We start from the raw sequence: 19,214 nt of genomic DNA on the forward strand, positions 1-19,214 counted from the left end.
TGTCTGACTCTTCGCGACCCCATGGACTGCAGCCTACCAGGCTCCTCTGTCCATGGAATTTTCCAGGCAAGAGTACTGGAGTGGGGTGCCATTCTCTACTAAGTCATATTCTGAGGGTGTGTATCAGAAGTCCATCCATTGCAAAGAACAAAAAACTTCCAAAAGATGGCTTAGCTAAAAGGGAAATTGGTCGGTTTAGTAAGGGAAATAGTCTAGGGACAAGGCTGGCTTTAGCCATGGCTTAAATAAGGGGCTCAAAGGATATCACCATGATGCAAAGTTTTTTCTCCATTTTAATGTCATTTCTGCCTCTTCTGGGTTGGTTCTATTCTCAGACTCTCCTCTCTTGCAGGCAAAATGGAATTCTAGCCTCTCATTCTCACAATTCTAAGTCTGGTATATACCCTCTTTTCCAGTAGCCCCTCAAAAATATAGAGATTGATTATTTTTTTTATTGTAGTAAAATTACACCTAACATTTACTATCTTAACCCTTTTTAAGTGTATAATTCATTGGTACAAGTACATTCACACTGTTGTACAACCATCACCACCATCCTATAACTCTAATTATCTTGAAAAGCAAACTCTACAGCCTTTAATAACTCCCCATTCTCTGCTCCCATGTCTCCTGGAAACCACTGTACACTCTTCTTTCTTCATGTGTTTTGCCTGTGCTAAGTACCTCATATAAGTGGAATTGCACAATGTTTGTCTTTTTGTGATTGGCTTATTTCATCGAGCGTGATGTCCTCAAGGTTCTTCTATATTGTAGCATATTTCAGAATTTCTCTCCTTTATAAGGCTAAATAATATTCTATTGTATGTTTACACCAAATTTTGCTAATTCATCTCTCAGTAGAAACTTAAGGTTGCTTCCACATTCTAGCTGTTGTGAATATGATCACACATCTCCTCAAGATGCTGCTCTTCATTCTTTTGGGTGTATACCCCAAAAGGAAACTGCTGGATCATACGGTGATTCTACTTTCAATTTTTTGAGGAACCTCCATACTCTTTTTCACAGCTGCTGCAGCTAAGTCACTTCAGTCGTGTCTGACTCTGTGCAACCCCATAAACGGCAGCCCACCAGGCTCCCCGATCCCTGCGATTCTCCAGGCAAGAACACTGGAGTGGGTTGCCATTTCCTTCTCCAATGAATGAAAGTGAAAAGTGAAAGGGAAGTCGCTCAGTCATGTCTGACCCTTAGCATGGACTGCAAGCCTACCAGGCTCCTCCATCCATGGGATTTTCCAGGCAAGAGTACTGGAGTGGGGTGCCACTGCCTTCTCCGTTTTTCACAGCAGTTATACCATTTTACATTCCCACCAACAGTGCATGCAAGCTCTAATGTACCTACATGCTTGCAAGCACTTGTTATTTTCTGGTTTGTTTGTTTGTTAATAATGGCCATTCTAACAGGTATGAGATACCACCTCACTGTGGCTTTGATTTGCATTTCCCTAATTGTTAGTGATGTTGAGCGTGTTCATAAGGGATACTGGTCTATATAGCTTCCTTTTCTTGTTTGTAGTGTCTTTGTTTAGCTTCGGTATCAGGGTAACTGTGGCCTTATAAATTACAAAATGTTCCTTCCTCTTCAATTTTTTAGAAATGTTTGAGAAAGATCAGCATTAGTTGTTCTTTAAATATTTGGTGGAATTCACCAAACAAACTATCTGAGCTTTATTGTTAGTTGGGAGAATTTTGATTACTGATTTCAGTCGCCTTAACTAGTTACTTGTCTATTCATATTTTCTATTTCTTCATGAGATAGTCTTGGTAAGTTCTGTGTTTCTAGGAATTTATCCGTTTCATCTAGGTTATCCAATTTGTTGGCATACACTTGTTCACACGACTTTGTTATAATCCTTTATATTTGTGTAGAATTGATACTAATATCCTCACTTTCATTTCTGATTTTAGTAATTTGTCTTTTTTTCCTTAGTCCATTTAGCTGAAGATTTGTCAACCTTGTGGACCTTTTGATTCATTTTCTTCAGTTTTTCTATTTCATGTATTTATCTCTGCTCTAATCTTTATTACTTCCTTCCTCCTGCCATCTGTGAATTTGTTTTTTAATGTGATTATAGATATAAATTTCCTCCTCAGTGCCACTTATGCTGTGTCCCATAAATTTCGCTCTGTTGTGTTTACACAACTCTGCATTTTCTAATTTCCCTTGTGACTTCTTTGATCCATTTTTTTTTAAAGTGTGTGTATAATTTCCACAAGTTTTTGAATATTTTAGATTTTCTTCTGTTATTTATTTCTAACTTCATCCCATTGTGGTCAGGCTCTGTCCATGGGCAGATACTTCGTATGCTGTCTATCTATTAAAATGTATTACAACTTAACTGGTGGCCTAACATATGTTCTATCCTGGAAAATGTCCTATATGCAACTGAGGAGAAATGTATACTCTGTTGTTGTTGGGTACAGTGTTCTGTGTATGTCTGTTAAGTTTAGATGACTTACTGTGTTAAATCCTTTTTCCTTACAACCTTCTGATTGGTTCCATATTATTGTTAGTAGGGTATTGAAGTCTCCTACTATTATTGTAGAACTGTCTGTTTCTCCCTTCAGTTCTATTTCGCTTCATATATTTTTATGATCATTAGGTATGTAAATATTTATAATTGTTATGTATTGTTGTTGTATTGAACTTTTTATTAACCTATAATGTCCTTTTAAAAGTAGTTTCCAGTAATGTTTTAAAATTTAGTCTGTGTTTGTCTAATAGAGCCACCTCTGCCTCTGTGGATTACTGTTGGCATAGGATATCTCTTTCCTTTCACTTTCAACCAGTTTCTGTGTTTGGATCTTTGTGAGTCTTTTAAGACTGCATATAGTTGGATCATGTGTTTTTATCCATTCTCCCAATCTCTCTCTTTTGATTGGAGGGTTTAATCCATTTATCCATTAATAATATCCATATTATTATCCATTGATATCCATTTAATCCATTAATCCAATGGGAATAATTCCTGATAAAGACACTGACTTCTGTCCTTGTGCTGTTTTCTATATGCCTTATAGTATTTTTGTCCCTCCTTTTCCTGCATTACTGTCTTCTTTTGTGCTTAGTTGATTTTTTGTGGTGAAATGTTTCAGTTCCTTTCTTATTTCCTTTTGTGTATATTTTATAAATCATTTGTTTGTTTTCACCATGGGGATTACATTTACTATCCTAAAGTTATAACAGTCTAATTTGAATTTATACCAACTTAACTTCTAAACATACAAAAACTGTTCCTTTATAGTTGTACCCCCACGCTTTCAGTTGTATATGTCACAGAATTACATAGTTATACATTGTGTGCCCAAAAACATAAACTAACATTTCTTTAAGTGTATTAGTCTCCTAAATTATGTAACAAATAAGGTTTGGCGTTACAGGGCTTCCCTGGTGGCTCAGAAAATAAAGAATCTGCCCACAATTTGGGAGATCCAGGTTCAATCCCTGAGTTGGGAAGATCCCCTGGAGAAGGAAATGGCAACCCACTGCAGTATTCTTGCCTAAAAATTCCATGGACAAAGCAGCCTGGTGGGCTATAGTCCATGGAGTTGCAAAGATCAGACACAACTGAGCAACTTAACACTTTATAGGCTAAAGTAATAGTAGTATTAGCTTTTAGACTAATACATGCTTTTTTTTCTTTAATATTTTTCCTCTTTAATCATGTAGGGCTTCCCAGCTAGCTCAAATGGTAAAAAATCTGCCTGCAATGCAGGAGACCTGGGTTCAATCCCTGGATTGGGACGATTCCCTAGAGGAGGGCATGGCAACCCACTCCAGTATTCTTGCCTGGAGAAGCCCATGGACAGAGCCTGGTGGGCTACTGTCCATGGAGTCGCAAAGAGTTGGACACAACTGAGCAGCTAACACTTTTTTTTTCATGTAGATGACAGATCAGTTTGAAATTATTATTACAATAATACTAATGTTCATAATTTCCCATGTATTTATTACCTTCATTTAGACCTCTATTTTTCTCTACAGCTTCAGGTTACTACCTAGTGCCCTTTCATTTAACCTTGCAGAAATCCCTTGAGCATTTCTTTCAAGCCATGTCAAGTGGTCACAAACTCCCTCAGCTTTTGTTTATCTGGAAATGTCTTAATTTCTCCCTAAATTTTGAAGGACCATTCTGCTGGGGGCGGTTTTTGTGGGTTTTTTTTTTTCCTTTAAATTCTGTATTGTCTTCTGGCTTCCAAAATTTCTGAGAAATTGGCAATGATCTTCTTGAGGATCCCTTGCAGGTAACAGTTTGCTTCAGTCTTACTGCTTTCAAAGTTTATGTGACTTAGTGTGGGCATTTTATCTTACTTGAAGTTGACTGAGATTCTTTGATAGTTACCTTCACATCTTTGATCAAATCTGGGAAGTGTTCAGACATTTTATCTTCACTCTTTGGCACTTCTGGGTTTCTGGCTTCTCCAGCTCTAAGGCTGGGATAGATGAAGCAAAAAGAAAACACACAGAACTACTCACCATCAGGCAGCCCTTCTGCTCCTGAAGTCCCTCATCATCTGCCTCCTCTTTTTCTCCTTTCAGAGCCTCTTGTGTTTACTTTGTATATAATGGCCAGGGGTTTTAGTTGTACCTAGTGGAAAGGAGAGAAAAAGTACTTCATCTTCCTAGAAGTCTCGAAATAGTTTTATATCTGCATGCTGCTGCTGCTGCTGCTAAGTCGCTTCAGTCGTGTCCGACTCTGTGCAACCCCATAGACGGCAGCCCACCAGGCTCCCCCGTCCCTGGGATTCTCCAGGCAAGAACACTGGAGTGGGTTGCCATTTCCTTCTCCAATGCATGAAAGTGAAAAGTGAAAGGGAAGTCGCTCAGTCGTGTCCGACTCTTCACGACCCCATGGACTGCAGCCTACCAGGCTCCTCCGTCCATGGGATTTTCCAGGCAAGAGTACTGGAGTGGGGTGCCATTGCCTTCTCCTTATATCTGCATACATACTATCTTTGATACATTGATTAAATATTAATCTCTTACCTAGATAAAAACCAAGAAAAAACAACTAAAAACAAAGAAGGAAAGAAACTCTACCATAGAAAGACATCAAAACATCAGAGAAGAGCAAGAGGTAAATATTGATATGTTTGCTAATGGTTGTTTTAAAAAAACAAGAGAATGGCAAGTTATTTCCTCTTACACCCAGGAATGCTTAATGATTTTTCCCCAGGAAGACTTAATGATTAAAATTTTGCTCATATTAGTTACTATTTATAAAAATACAAAAGAATCTTGACAGGTGAGAGGTGGGTCTTATTAAGGTTCTATATTTAAATTTCACTTATAATTACCTTACTCAGAAAACTATTTAAGGTCTCTTACAAAGAGGCATTCAGGATAGCAAGAGATAAAACTTAGAAAACTTAATGGGAATACAAAACAGATGGTGCTGAGATTGCCTTTCATCATGACACTGGAAGGAGCTCTGCAAACCCTTTCACCAGCAAAAATTGATGAAAAAAAAATTTTTTTTTAAATTTAAAGTTTCTGGAAATGGTCCTGGGGCATACAGCAAATGAAAAAAACATCTACTCAGGAAAATCTAAAATATGATAAAAACAAAAAATAACAACAACAACAACAAAAAACCCAGATCCTCTGGTATTTGAGTCAAAACTCTGCACACCGCCCCCCCCCCCCCCCCCCCCGGCCCCAGCTCACTGATACTCTGCAGTGGAGGACACAGGGTCCCCTTTCCCCACAGATACCAGACAAAGGGCTATCATATACCAGTAGGGGCAGGGCACTTGAATTTCTTACTCTGTCTTCAGCTACCTATTGCTAAAGCTAAGTTCCGGGTAAGTGCAGCCAAGAGGTGGGGGCTCCCTTCTTTCTATCTATCCAGACCCCATTCTTGAAAATAAGGCTCTAGTTTGGGTGCTACATCACTGAAAATATTTTGGTTCTAACTGCCCCTATCTTGGCTAACAAAGTGTTAGTTCCACACTGGAAGAAGCACATAGAGAAGGCCTGAGACTACTGCCCTCTTCCCATCTACATCTTAGCTCTGAAAGTGGGGTACCACTGAAAGAAAAGTGCCACTGTCCCCACTCTCAGCGTGACACCCCCATTAGAAATTTTGCATAAGTGCAAGCAAGATGGCAGAATAGAAGGATGTGGAGCTCACCTCTCTTCACAAACACATCAAAAATACAACCACCTGTGGAACAGTTCTCACAGGAAACCAACGGGAAACAGGCAGAAGACCTCTTATATTGTACAACTGAAGCTGCATGCACAGTAGAGCACAAGCTGTCCGCACCTGCATGTGGGGCATGGGTACTGTGGCAACAGACTTTGTTGGCATGCACACCAAGTGGCATCCCAGAACCGCATGTCTCTAGCAGACATCCCTGAGGAGGAATACAGAGCGGCTCCTTTCCCTGGTCCTTCCCACCTCACACCCCAGCTTGGAGCTGGATGTGGGGTGGAGAGGCCCTGGGGGGCACTCCGGCAGAGGCAGCCAGGGCCCCAGGCGGCAGCACAGGGACCTCCATTCCTGCAGTTACAGCACCCCAACCTCTCAGCCCCAGCCTAGAACTAGTCTGGGACAAACACAACAGAGAAGGGACACAACCTCGGGCTGCCTCTGGGCAGAACTGCAGGCAGCTTCACCGGTGATGCACAGGTTCGCTGTGACCACGTGGGCCCCACTTGCTTCAGCACTCACCTCCTCTGGGACAGAGTACATAGTTAAGGGCAGCAGAGCCTTACAGAACCCAGGTGATCTGGAAGACAGAATAATGGAAATCACCCAATCAGAACAGCAGACAGAAAGTCAAATTGGCGGCGGCGGGGGGGTGGGGGGGTTAGGGGGGTAGGGGGTGGGGAGTGGAATGAAAGCCATATATAAGAGCTGTTGGATATTATAGAGTGCCTTGCTTAGTTGTGTCTAACTCTTTGTGATCACATGGACTATAGCCCACCAGGCTCCTCTGTCCATGGAATTCTTCAGGCAAGAATACTGGAGTGGGTAGCCATTCACTTCTTTAGGGGATCTTCCTGACCCAGGGATCAAACCCACATCTCCTTAATTGCAGGCAGATTCTTTACAGTCTTACCCACCAGGGAAGCCCCATAAAGAATCCCAGCCTGTGCATAATTTTGGTACCAGAAGGAGAATAGAGAGAAAAGAGGATCAAAACTGTTTTTAAAGAAGTTATGGCTGAAAATTTCCTAGAATCTAAAAAAGGAAACATATCCAGGTATAGGAAGCATAGAGGGTCCCAAAGAAGATAAACACAAGCAGACCCAAACCAAGACACAGTTAAAATGGCAAAAGTTAAAGAGAATTCTCGAGGCAAGAAGAGAAAAACAGTCAATTATAAGGAAACCCCTATAAGGTTGATTTCTCTGCAAAAGCTGTGCCGGTCAGAAGGGAGTGGCTTGATATAGTCAAAAGTCCTGAAAGACAAAACTCTGCAACCTGGGATACTACACCCAGCAAGACTGTCGTTTAGAATAGATGGAAAAAGAATTTCTCAGACAAGCAAAAACTAGAAGAGTATAGCACTCCTAAGCCTAACCTAAAAGAGATATTGAGAGATCTCCTCTATATAGAAAAGAAGCAAGTATCTATAGGAAAAGGGAAATAACAGGAAAGGCAAATATATAAAAAGATTGAACATCACTTAAGTTAGTACATAGATTAAAAAAGCAATCCAAAAAAATTATAAAAGCAACTGTAACTACAATTAATAGTAAAAGGATAAGCATCAAAATGTAAAATAGACCAAAATCACAAAATGTAGAGGAGGGGAATATAAAAATGTAGATCTGTTAGAATATGTTTGAACTTGTGTGACTATTCATTTAGAAGACATAAAGTTATGGGTTAACACTTGAAAACCAAGGTAACCACACATCAAAAAGGTACAATAGATTCTCAAAAACCAAAAAGAAAGGAACTCGAGCATAGTACAGAAGAAAGCCATCAAACCACAAAAGGGAAAACAAAAAGAAGAAATAAATAACTACAAAAACTGGAAAACAAATGTTTAAAATGGCAGTACGTACATACTTTATTAATGATTTCTTTAAATATCAGTGGACTAAATTCTATAATCAAAAGACAGAGTGGCAGATTGAATAAAAAATGCCACCTATAAGAGACTCACTTTAGGGGAAAAGATACAGATTAAAAGTGAGGGGATGGAAAAAGGCATTTCATCCAAATGGAAATAATAATAAAGCAGGGCTAGCAATACTCATATCAGACAAAACAGACTTTAAAACAACGGCCATAAGGAAAAACAAAGGACATTATATAATGATAAAAGGAATAATACAAGTAGAAGATACTACACTGGTTAACATAAATGTACTCAATACAGGATCACCTAAATACATAAAACAAGTACAGGCAGACATAAAGGGAAAGACCTACAAGAATACAATAATAATAGTAGGAGACTTTTATTGACATGAGTGGACAGAACTTCTAGACAGAAAATCAATAAGGCAACAGAAATGTTAGATGACACAACAGCCCAGATTAAACATAGCTCCTAATGTCTTCCCAAAGTAAAAGACTTAATTTGCAACAGATCCTGGAGAAATTCAAGCTTAACAGCATCCTCAAAAATTGAAATATAGAGAAAGGCAATTTGAAGAAGATTGGTAGATTCTTTGGAGATACGGGCCAAACATATAGGCTGGCTAGTTCACAGAACTGAGGGCAGGGGAACAGGTAGGAGGCGTCTAAGGCAGGGTCAGTATAAATCTGAAACCCTGACCTGGCAAATTATCCCTTCAAAGGAACCCAGATTTGATTGAATTAGCCTGTAGAGCAATTTACACACTCAAGGCATTGCTGAAGCAATAGACCTACCAGCCAGAAATGAGCAGAATTTAACAGCTGGGTATAGTCAGAGAAGGAGTCAGAGAGACTTCTGCCAAAACCACTGCCCTCCCAGAGAGTATGGTCAGGGATGGAAGGGGTAGGGGGAAGGATTAGTACCCTACCCAGAGATCAAAAGAACTGTCTAGTTAGGAAATAAGCCTGACAAACACGGATGAAGGACAACATCCCAAGTTGATGAGATCCAAAAAAAAAAATCCTCTTTGGATCCCATCCGGTCAATCCATAAAGCATCTGTTACCTGCAGAGAGCCGAGAAGTCAACCTGAGTGCCAGCCTCAGGTTAGAAGATTTCTACTCAAATATTTTTGGTGTTAATAGTAATCCAGTGGGAAATCTAAGGTTAGCCATGACAAGTTCATTCAGCAGATACAGCAGCAAATACACTGCCATCTGCCAAATGTGGATTAACAGAATCTACTCTTCCAAGAACTTTTGAATTTTTTTTCTCATTTTTAAAAAAATCTTTGGTAAAAAGAGTGAACAGTATCATCTTAACTGAGGTTAATGCCTGGGGTCAAATTAAGCTCATGCTCTTCAACTATTTCTTAAATGATTGCTTGTAAGATATCAATATATCCCTAAAGTATTAAACTATTTTAGTAACCTTTATTCCCTACCCGGATACTTTCAGTAATTAATCTTGCAGACTTTAAGCAAAAACAAATACTTGTAGATTATTGTGATTAGAATTTATAGATCAATATGGTAGAAACCAATACAATATTGTAAAGCAATTATCCTCCAATTAAAAATAAATATTTAAAAGCAACAAAGAATTTATAGATCACATTCATAAAGGACACTAGGAGGTAATCATAGCTCAGTTGGTAAAGAATCTGCCTGCAATGCAGGAGACCCATGTTTGATTCCTGGGTTGAGAAGATCCCCTGGAGGAGGAAATGGCAACCCACTCCAGTATTCTTGCCTGGAAAATCCCCATGGACAGAGGAGCCTGGCCGGATACAGTCCATGGGGTCACAATAGTCAGACATGACTTAGCAGCTAAACCAACCAACCAACCAACCAACCATAAGAACACTGGCTTGGTGATTTTCTTTTTTTTTTTTTTGAGGCTAATTACTTTACAATATTGTATTGGTTTTGCCATACATTGACATGAATCTGCCATGGGTGTACATGTGTTCCCCATCCTGAACCCCCCTCCCACCTCCCTCCCCATCCCATCCCTCTGGGTCATCCCAGTGCACCAGCCCCGAGCACACTGTATCATGCATCGAACCTGGACTGGCGATCCATTTCACATATGATAATATACACATTTCAATGCCATTCTCCCAAACCATCCCCCCCTCGCCCTCTCCTACAGAGTCCAAAAGACTGTTCTATACATCTGTATGTCTTTTGCGGTCATGCATACAGGGTTATCATTACCATCTTTCTAAATTCCATATATATGCGTTAGTATACTATATTGGTGTTTTTCTTTCTGGCTTACTTCACTCTGTATAATAGGCTCCAGTTTCATCCACCTCATTAGAACTGATTCAAATGAATTCTTTTTAATGGCTGAGTAATATTCCATTGTGTGTATGTACCACAGCTTTCTTATCCATTCGTCTGCTGATGGACATCTAGGTTGCTTCCATATCCTGGCTATTATGAACAGTGCTGCGATGAACATTGAGGTACACGTGGCTCTTTCATTTCTGGTTTCTTCAGTGTGTATGCCCAGCAGTGGGATTGCTGGGTCATTATGGCAGTTCTATTTCCAGTTTTTTAAGGAATCTCCACACTGTTCTCCATAGTGGCAGTACTAGTTTGCATTCCCACCAACAGTGTAAGAGGGTTCCCTTTTCTCCACACCCTCTCCAGCATTTATTGCTTGTAGACTTTTGGATAGCAGCCATTCTGACTGGCATGAAATGGTACCTCATTGTGGTTTTGATTTGTGAAAAGGAAAGATATAAGCATCTGAATGCAGAGTTCCAAAGAATAGCAAGAAGAGATAAGAAAGCTTTCTTCAGCGATCAATGCAGAGAAATAGAGGAAAACAACAGAATGGGAAAGACTAGAGATCTCTTCAAGAAAATTAGAGATACCAAGGGAACATTTCTTGCAAAGATGGGCTTGATAAAGGACAGAAATGGTATGGACCTAACAGAAGCAGAAGATATTAAGAAGAGGTGGCGAGAATACACAGAAGAACTGTACAAAAAAGATCTTCATGACTCAGATAATCACGATGGTGTGATCACTCATCTAGAGCCAGACATCCTGGAATGTGAGGTCAAGTGGGCCTTAGAAAGCATCTCTATGAACAAAGCTAGTGGAGGTGATGGAATTCCAGTGGAGCTGTTTCAAATCCTGAAAGATGATGCTGTGAAGGTACTGCACTAAATATGCCAGCAAATTTGGAAAACTCAGCAGTGGCCACAGGACTGGAAAAGGTCAGTTTTCATTCCAGTTCCAAAGAAAGGCAATGCCAAAGAATGCTCAAACTACCACACAATTGCACTCATCTCACATGCTAGTAAAGTAATGCTCAAAATTCTCCAAGCCAGGCTTCAGCAATACGTGAACCGTGAACTTCCTGATGTTCAAGGTGCTTTTAGAAAAGGCAGAGGAACCAGAGATCAAATTGCCAACATCAACTGGATCATGGAAAAAGCAAGAGAGTTCCAGAAAAACATCTATTTCTGCTTTTTTGACTGTGTCAAAACCTTTGACTGTGTGGATCAAAATAAACTGTGGAAAATTCTGAAAGAGATGGAATATCAGACCACCTGACCTGCCTCTTGAGAAACCTATATGCAGGTCAGGAAGCAACAGTTAGAACTGGACATGGAACAACAGACTGGTTCCAAATAGGAAAAGGAGTACGTCAGGGCTGTATATTGTCACCCTGCTTATTTAACTTATATGCAGAGTACATCATGAGAAACACTGGACTGGAAGAAACACAAGCTGGAATCAAGATTGCTGGGAGAAATATCAATAACCTCAGATATGCAGATGACACCACCCTTATGGCAGAAAGTGAAGAGGAACTAAAAAGCCTCTTGATAAAAGTGAAAGAGGAGAGTGAAAAAGCTGGCTTAAAGCTCAACATTCAGAAAACGAAGATCATGGCATCTGGTCCCATCACTTCATGGGAAATGGGGAAACAGTGGAAACAGTGTCAGATTTTATTTTGGGGGGCTCCAAAATCACTGCAGATGGTGACTGCAGCCATGAAATTAAAAGACACTTACTCCTTGGAAGAAAAGTTATGACCAACCTACATAGCATATTCAAAAGCAGAGACATTACTTTGCCAACTAAGGTCCGTCTAGTCAAGGCTATGGTTTTTCCAGTAGTCATGTATGGATGTGAGAGTTGGACTGTGAAGAAGGCCGAAGAATTGATGCTTTTGAACTGTGGTGTTGGAGAAGACTCTTGAGAGTCCCTTGGACTGCAAGGAGATCCAGCCAGTCCATTCTGAAGGAGATCAGTCCTGGGTGTTCTTTGGAAGGAATGATGCTAAAGCTGAAACTCCAATACTTTGGCTACCTCATGGAAAGAGTTGACTCATTGGAAAAGACTTTGAAGCTGGAGGGATTGGGGGCAGGAGGAGAAGGGGATGACAGAGGATGAGATGGCTGGATGGCATCACTGACTCGATGGACGTGAATCTGAGTGAACTCCGGGAGTTGGTGATGGACAGGGAGGCCTGGAATGCTGCGATTCATGGGGTCGCAGAGTTGGACACGACTGAGCGACTGAACTGAACTGAATTGAATAATTAGTGATGTTGAGCATCCGTTCATATTTTTGTTAGCCATCTGTATGTCTTCTTTGGAGAAATGTCTGTTTAGTTCTTTGGCCCATTTTTTGATTGGGTTGTTTAGTTTTCTGGAACTGAGCTGCAGGAGTTGCTTGTATATTTTTGAGATTAATTCTTTGTCAGTTGCTTTGTTTGCTATTATTTTCTCCCATTCTGAAGGCTGTCTTTTCACCTTGCTTATAGTTTCCTTTGTTGTGCAAAAGCTTTTAATTTTAATTAGGTCCCATTTGTTTATTTTTGCTTTTATTTCTAATATTCTGGGAGGTGGGTCCTAGAGGATCCTGCTGTGATTTATGTTGGAGAGTGTTTTGCCTATGTTTTCCTCTAGGAGTTTTATAGTTTCTTGGCCTGGTGATTTTCTATGAGATGAAGATAATAGTTTTATTATGGTTCACAGTCATATTTCAATCAAAGGAGGAGAGCTAAAAAGGACAATGAATTCATCAAATCAAGTCTTATTACAAGTGCATTTTCTTCAGCCTAGTTTCACCCCTTGTCTCTCTAAATTCTTTATAATGATTATGTAATATTGCTACTTTTAACTTTGCATAATTTTTTCTAGAATACTTCTTATCTCTTTCCCTTCAATAATCAAGTTTTGATTTTTACAATTTCCTCTCACCTCCCATTTTCATGCTGATTGTATCTTTTTGGGGGGGAGGGGCTGCTATTCAATTTTATCTAAAAAGAACCTTTCTTTATAGTCCAACTCTCACATCCATACATGACTACTGGAAAAATCATAGCCTTGACTAGATGGACTTTTGTTGGCAAAGTAATATCTCTGCTTTTTAATATGCTCCCTAGGTTGGTCATAGCTTTCCTTTCAAGGAGTAAGCATCTTTTAATTTCATGGCTGCAGTCACCATCTGCAGTGATTTTGGAGCCCAAAAAAATAAAGTCTGACACTGTTTCCCTGTCTATTTGCTATGAAGTGATAGGACTGGGTGCCATGATCTTCGTTTTCTGAATGTTGAGCTTTAAGCCAACTTTTTCACTCTCTTTCACTTTCATCAAGAGGCTCTTTAGTTCTTCTTCACTTTCTGCCATAAGGATGGTGTCATCTGCATATCTGAAGTTAGTGATATTTCTCCCGGCAATCTTGATTCCGCCTTGTGCTTCATCCAGCCCAGCGTTTCTCATGATGTACTCTGCATATAAGTTAAATAAGCAGGGTGACAATATACAGCCTTGATGTACTCCTGTTCCTACTTGGAACCAGTCTGTTGTTCCATGTCCAGTTCTAACTGTTGCTTCCTGACCTGCATACAGATTTCTCAAGAGGCAGGTCAGGTGATCTGGGATTCCCATCTCTTTCAGAATTTTCCACAGTTTATTGTGATCCACATAGTCAAAAGCTTTGGCATAGTCAAGAAAGCAGAAATAGATGTCTTTCTGGAACTCTCTTGCTTTTTCGATGATCCAGTTGATGTCGACAATTTGATCTCTGGTTCCTCTGCCTTTTCTAAAACCAGCTTGAACATCTGAAAGTTCACAGTTCACATATTGTTGAAGCCTGGTTTGGAGAATTTTGAAACAGTTTGGAAGTATCTAAAATGTTTTCAGCTTGCCTGGTGGCTCAGCTAGTAAAGAATCCACCTGCAATGTGGGAGACCAGGGTTTGATCCCTGGGTCTGGAAGATACCCTGGAGAAGGGAAAGGCTACCCGCCGCAGTATTCTGGCCTAGAGAATTCCATGGACTGTATAGCCCATGGGGTCACAAAGAGTTGGACACGACTAAGAGACTTTCAGAATGTTTTCACACTCACATGATGATTTGTGTACACTATTCCAAACCAACAGTCACAGTTCCACAGTGTTTTGCGTCTCTTTTAGTCCAGCTGGGTCAGACTGGCATGGTATCTCCTTTCATGAGACACAGACAGCAGTGTCATGCATATGGTCTTTCTTACTCTAAACTTTTTTTATAAGCTATGAGAATGATTTTTTCAACTTTCATATATAAACACAGTTTTGCAATTGCTTATACTTTTCCATACAATTTTATATATTTTCATTCATTTTGTACTTCTCTTCCTTTATCTTTAATCTTATTAAGTAAATGAAACTATAAAGCATACAATTTTTGTCTCTTTCTCATCATAAATAAGTTCTATATGAAGAAAAAAATTTTAAACTCCCTTTAATGCCAAAATACAGTATTTAACATTTTCTTCCGTCATTGGTGGAGAAGAAAAGTAGCATTGTGAAAGATACTAGAAGGTACTGATTCAAAGGATTATTTTTGCCCATTCTAAATCTATGAGGATACAATGAGAAATGTTGAAAATTACCATAAATTGTAGAAAATGTACCTCATTTTCATGTTTATAATATAGTACTGTTTTCTTTCTGGTTCTGTGTTCCATTAGGTTTGTGATAAAGGACATTTAGTTCAAGGACACAAAGAATCAGATTCTGATGTGACAGGTAATGTTCTGCTTTTACCCTCTGATAAACGATTAATTCCTCAACAGTTTTTTGTACTTGGAGGTTATCACTGTGCTTTGTGCTAGGGATATTAAGAATATATTGTACTATTTCTTACCCCTTAGGAACTCATCATTTAATAGGGGGAAACAAACAAATAAACAAGTGCAGTGTTAACAGGTGCAGTGCCTACAGTCTGGACAGGGTCCCCAGGAAGCACACTGAGGGTTGGACTGAGTGGTCCACATACTTGAGAGATATCCCTCATTTGAAAGGTTTTTCCCCAAACAGAATATAGGGATTTTATGTTTAAAAAACATCATGGTCCTTTTGTTTCATAAAGTAATAAAGAATGGGCCAAGAGAGAAATTAAGTTTTGGACTACTCATTTGCTTCTGTGAGAATCTGCTAAGTCTGATATAAATCTCTAAGAAAAAAAATACCAGAAATGTTAGAGATTCAGAAATATATAGTCTGGTATTTTTTTCTTAATTTTTATCTCATTATCTTTACTTGAGGTCCTTTGAAAAATATTCATATAATTTAAATATTTTAATTTCATCTATAATAATTCTTTAATTTATGTGTATATATATTTTTAATATATTTATACCACACTTATTTTCAAGAAGTATCTCAAGTAATGATTAAAAGTATATATAAATGTACATGCTTCCTTGGTGGCTCAGACAGTAAAGAATCCGCCTATAATGCAAGAGACCAGGGTTCAGTCCCTGGATTGGGAAGATCCCCTGGAGGAGGGCATGGCAACTCACTCCAGTGTTCTTGCCTGCAGAATCCCCACGGACAGAGGAGGCTGGCAGGCTACAATCCATGTGGTTGCAAACGACTGAGCAACGAAGCACAGCCCAGCATAAATGTACACAAATCCATTTAGTTTATGATGCAATTGTTGTTATTATTCAGTTGCTAAGTCGTGTCCAACTCTGCAACCCCATGGACTGTAGCACTCCAGTGCTGTCTCTTACTATTTCCCACTATGATGCAGTAGGCTAATTAAAAACAGAAATGAAAATAAAAACCACACCTAAGAGGGAATTTTATTATAATTAAGATGGTTACTTCATTGTACTTTAAATTCTTTCCATAGTGATAAGCCAAGAAAATCTGTCACTTTTGATATGTAACTTTTATATATTCTTCTGTTAAATTTAATGTCGAAATTTAAAAATAACATATGTTAGAATACTTATTTTAGACATTTTTTCTATACGTGTACAGTCCATGTTAATCACACAGACAAATCTTCAGGGGCTTTTTTGCAAGATTTAAATGTTTTCATTTAAAATCACAGTATATTATTAACTTCTCTCAATGTTAATAAATGGTGGCAGAGTATTCCATTGTATTAGTGAACCTTAATTTATTTAGATACCGTCCATTGTTAAAATTTTATTTTGTTCACGTTTTTTTCTATCGTAAACAAGAGTTTTTAACTCACTATTTGTGATTAATTATTTATCTGTAATAGATTCCTAGAAAGGAACTGCTGACCCAAAGAGTATGAACATTTTTTAGACCTTACCTATAAATAGCAAAAAGGCAATAAAATTCATGAGATTCGAGAACTGTTTGTGTTAATTTCATTGAGCTAAACTACTATTTACACATTATTTGCTAGCATACTAGCATTTGCATTTATAAAAAGATAAAAATACGAAATGTAAAAGAGTCGATGAGCTTTTTTCTTGCTGCTAATGGACTTTTACCATCTTTTCTAGATACAAGACCTTCCATATCAGATGACTGTATATTTGATTATTTCAGAAGACAGCTCCCTAATCAAGGTTTGTAAGATGGGAATATAGACAGTAATGAGTGGTCACCCATCATCTGAATGTGAGCTAATTAATAATATGTATCTGGTCATGATTTACACATAAGAAACTAGAAGATTATCTTCAAATCGGATTGCCAAAGAACAGTTCACCTTCCCAGAAATTCTGTACCTAAAATTTTGATTTTTCTAACTCTAGAAATATATAGAAGACAGTAGAACTTCCTTATATGTCAATTTGATTTCTGGTCATTTTACCAAGTCCAAAAAAAAAAAAGATCACTCATCTCACTGTCTAATCTTTTCATTCCCATCTCACCGAATCTTAAAGCAGAGAGAAGCCTTGAGAGTTCCCTACTCTCACCTCCTACAGATGACAGGACCCAAGCACATCCAGCCTTTGACTGACAACACTTGGTGACAAGCAGTTTACCAAACTGCAGTCAATTCATTCCATTTCTTGAGAGCAGTGCTCTTTTTATGTTGAGTTTAAAACACAAGTCCCTGTAAATTTTTACTCACTTCTTTAAGAAACTTTAAAGGTAAACATTTCTGACCAACTCATTTTCCCTAATCCTCCCTGCAATAATAAGAACAAATGTATGCCTCTTCCACATGACAGATCATAAGTATTTTTTAAAGCTATTACTTATTTACCTGAAACTTTCATTTCTTTCAGCCATCGATAATATGACTCAAGTCCCTTTACTATCATATTTTACTCTTTTCTGTCACTATTCAAGCTTGAAGAAAACTGAACACAGTATTACAAATGTCATCTAACTAGGACAGTCATTCCTTGGTAACTGAGGGGGAACTGGTTCCAGGAATCCCACAGAGACCAAAATCTGAGGATCCATCCCTTATATAAAATGGCACAGTGTTTGCATATAACCTATGCATATCCTTCAGTATCTCTAGATTAATATAATGCTTAATACAGTGTAAATGCTATGTAAACAGTCACCAGTGCACAGCAAATTCAGGTTTTGCTTTTGAGAGCTTCTTGAAATTTTTGTCCTACTATTTTGATCCATAGTTGGTTGAATGCAGATGTGGAACCCGTGGACATGGATGCCTAACAATGTACAATAAATTATCTTTCTCATTTGCTTCTTTCTAGATACCAGATTCACATTAATGCAGTCTAAGATTACATATGTTCTTTTGAAAATTATCCTAAAATACTGACATACTAGATTTACAAACACTCAAACCTATAAAGTTTTATTTTGATACTACCACTACGTCTCCTCCATTCTCTTACTTCAGTTTTGGTCTCATATTTTGGTCTTATGTATGGAGTCTTAAATTTATTCTTGTTAAACTAAGTCTTCTTTGATTCAGCGTTTCATGAAATCATTCTTCATTATGTCACATTGTTGTACCACACACATGTATATACCTTATACACACACACATATCTTTACATATATCTGACCTCTTGTCAAAGCTTCAGCCTCTTATATCTAACTATCTGTTATGTATCTTCACATAAGTGTCCCTCACAGCCAAATTCTAATTCATCTAATTCCACACTGCATGCTGTTCCTTCTGTATTCAGGAAGTACTTGTGAGTACTATCTAAGTAACTACCAAACTAGAAACCTGATAAGTTACCTTTTTTCTTCTTTCACTTCCACCACTCATATCTAGAGAGCCACTGAATCCAATTGATTTTACCTCATGATCCCTTTTATCTTCATCTTAACTACCATCATTCTTTTCAGACTCATCACATATTTATCAGAAACACTTCAGTTTCTAAGTGGTTTCCTTGCCATCTGTGTATGTGTGTGTTAAGTTGCTTCAGTCATGTTTGACTCTGTGCGACCCCATGGGCTGTAACCAACCATGCTTCTCTGTCCATGAAATTCTCCAGGCAGGAATATTGGAGTGAATTGCCACGCCCTTCTCCAGGGCATCTTCCCAACCAGGGATTGAACCCAGGTCTCCTGCATTGTTTACCTACTGAACCACAAAGACCTAAGCCAGTATTGTCATCCTAATTCTACCTTTCATACTACCATAAAAGTAACCTATCAAAAATAGAACTCTGATTAATACCACTGTCCAAAATAAAGCCTGTCAGTAATTCCCAGTTTTCTAACAGTGGTTGAAGTTGGCACAGTCCTGATATTTAAATTTGTTCTAGGCTTTCTCTTTTCAATTTTTTTAACTTTTAATTTTTAAATAATTTCAAAAGTACAAAGAACTATATCTATCTACCTATCTACTTATATTTCCCCCTAAATCCACTTTTTAAATAAATATCATGCTCCTTTATTGCTAAAGAACTTCAGCATTTATTTTCC

General features: G+C 38.5%; 1 protein-coding gene and 1 long non-coding RNA gene across 2 annotated transcripts in view; one reads left to right on the forward strand and one right to left on the reverse strand.

The window, feature by feature from the left end:
• AGBL3 (AGBL carboxypeptidase 3) overlaps window positions 1-19,214 on the forward strand; it is a 109,710-nt gene that overhangs the window by 61,688 nt on the left and 28,808 nt on the right. Inside the window, exons 12-14 of the mRNA XM_052638603.1 lie at window positions 5,009-5,095; window positions 15,044-15,101; window positions 16,844-16,909. Of these exons, the coding sequence (XP_052494563.1) occupies window positions 5,009-5,095; window positions 15,044-15,101; window positions 16,844-16,909 (211 nt within the window). The remainder of the gene's footprint in view (window positions 1-5,008; window positions 5,096-15,043; window positions 15,102-16,843; window positions 16,910-19,214) is intronic.
• The window catches only part of LOC128046496 (uncharacterized), a 59,964-nt gene that overhangs the window by 1,946 nt on the left and 38,804 nt on the right, over window positions 1-19,214 (reverse strand). The window contains exons 2-3 of the long non-coding RNA XR_008199262.1: window positions 6,602-6,752; window positions 4,495-4,606 (exon numbers count right to left, since the gene is read on the reverse strand). This is a non-coding gene — a long non-coding RNA (uncharacterized LOC128046496). The remainder of the gene's footprint in view (window positions 1-4,494; window positions 4,607-6,601; window positions 6,753-19,214) is intronic.

This window comes from Budorcas taxicolor, chromosome 4 (assembly GCF_023091745.1).
Source record: "Budorcas taxicolor isolate Tak-1 chromosome 4, Takin1.1, whole genome shotgun sequence".
Taxonomy (NCBI): Eukaryota; Metazoa; Chordata; class Mammalia; order Artiodactyla; family Bovidae; genus Budorcas; species Budorcas taxicolor.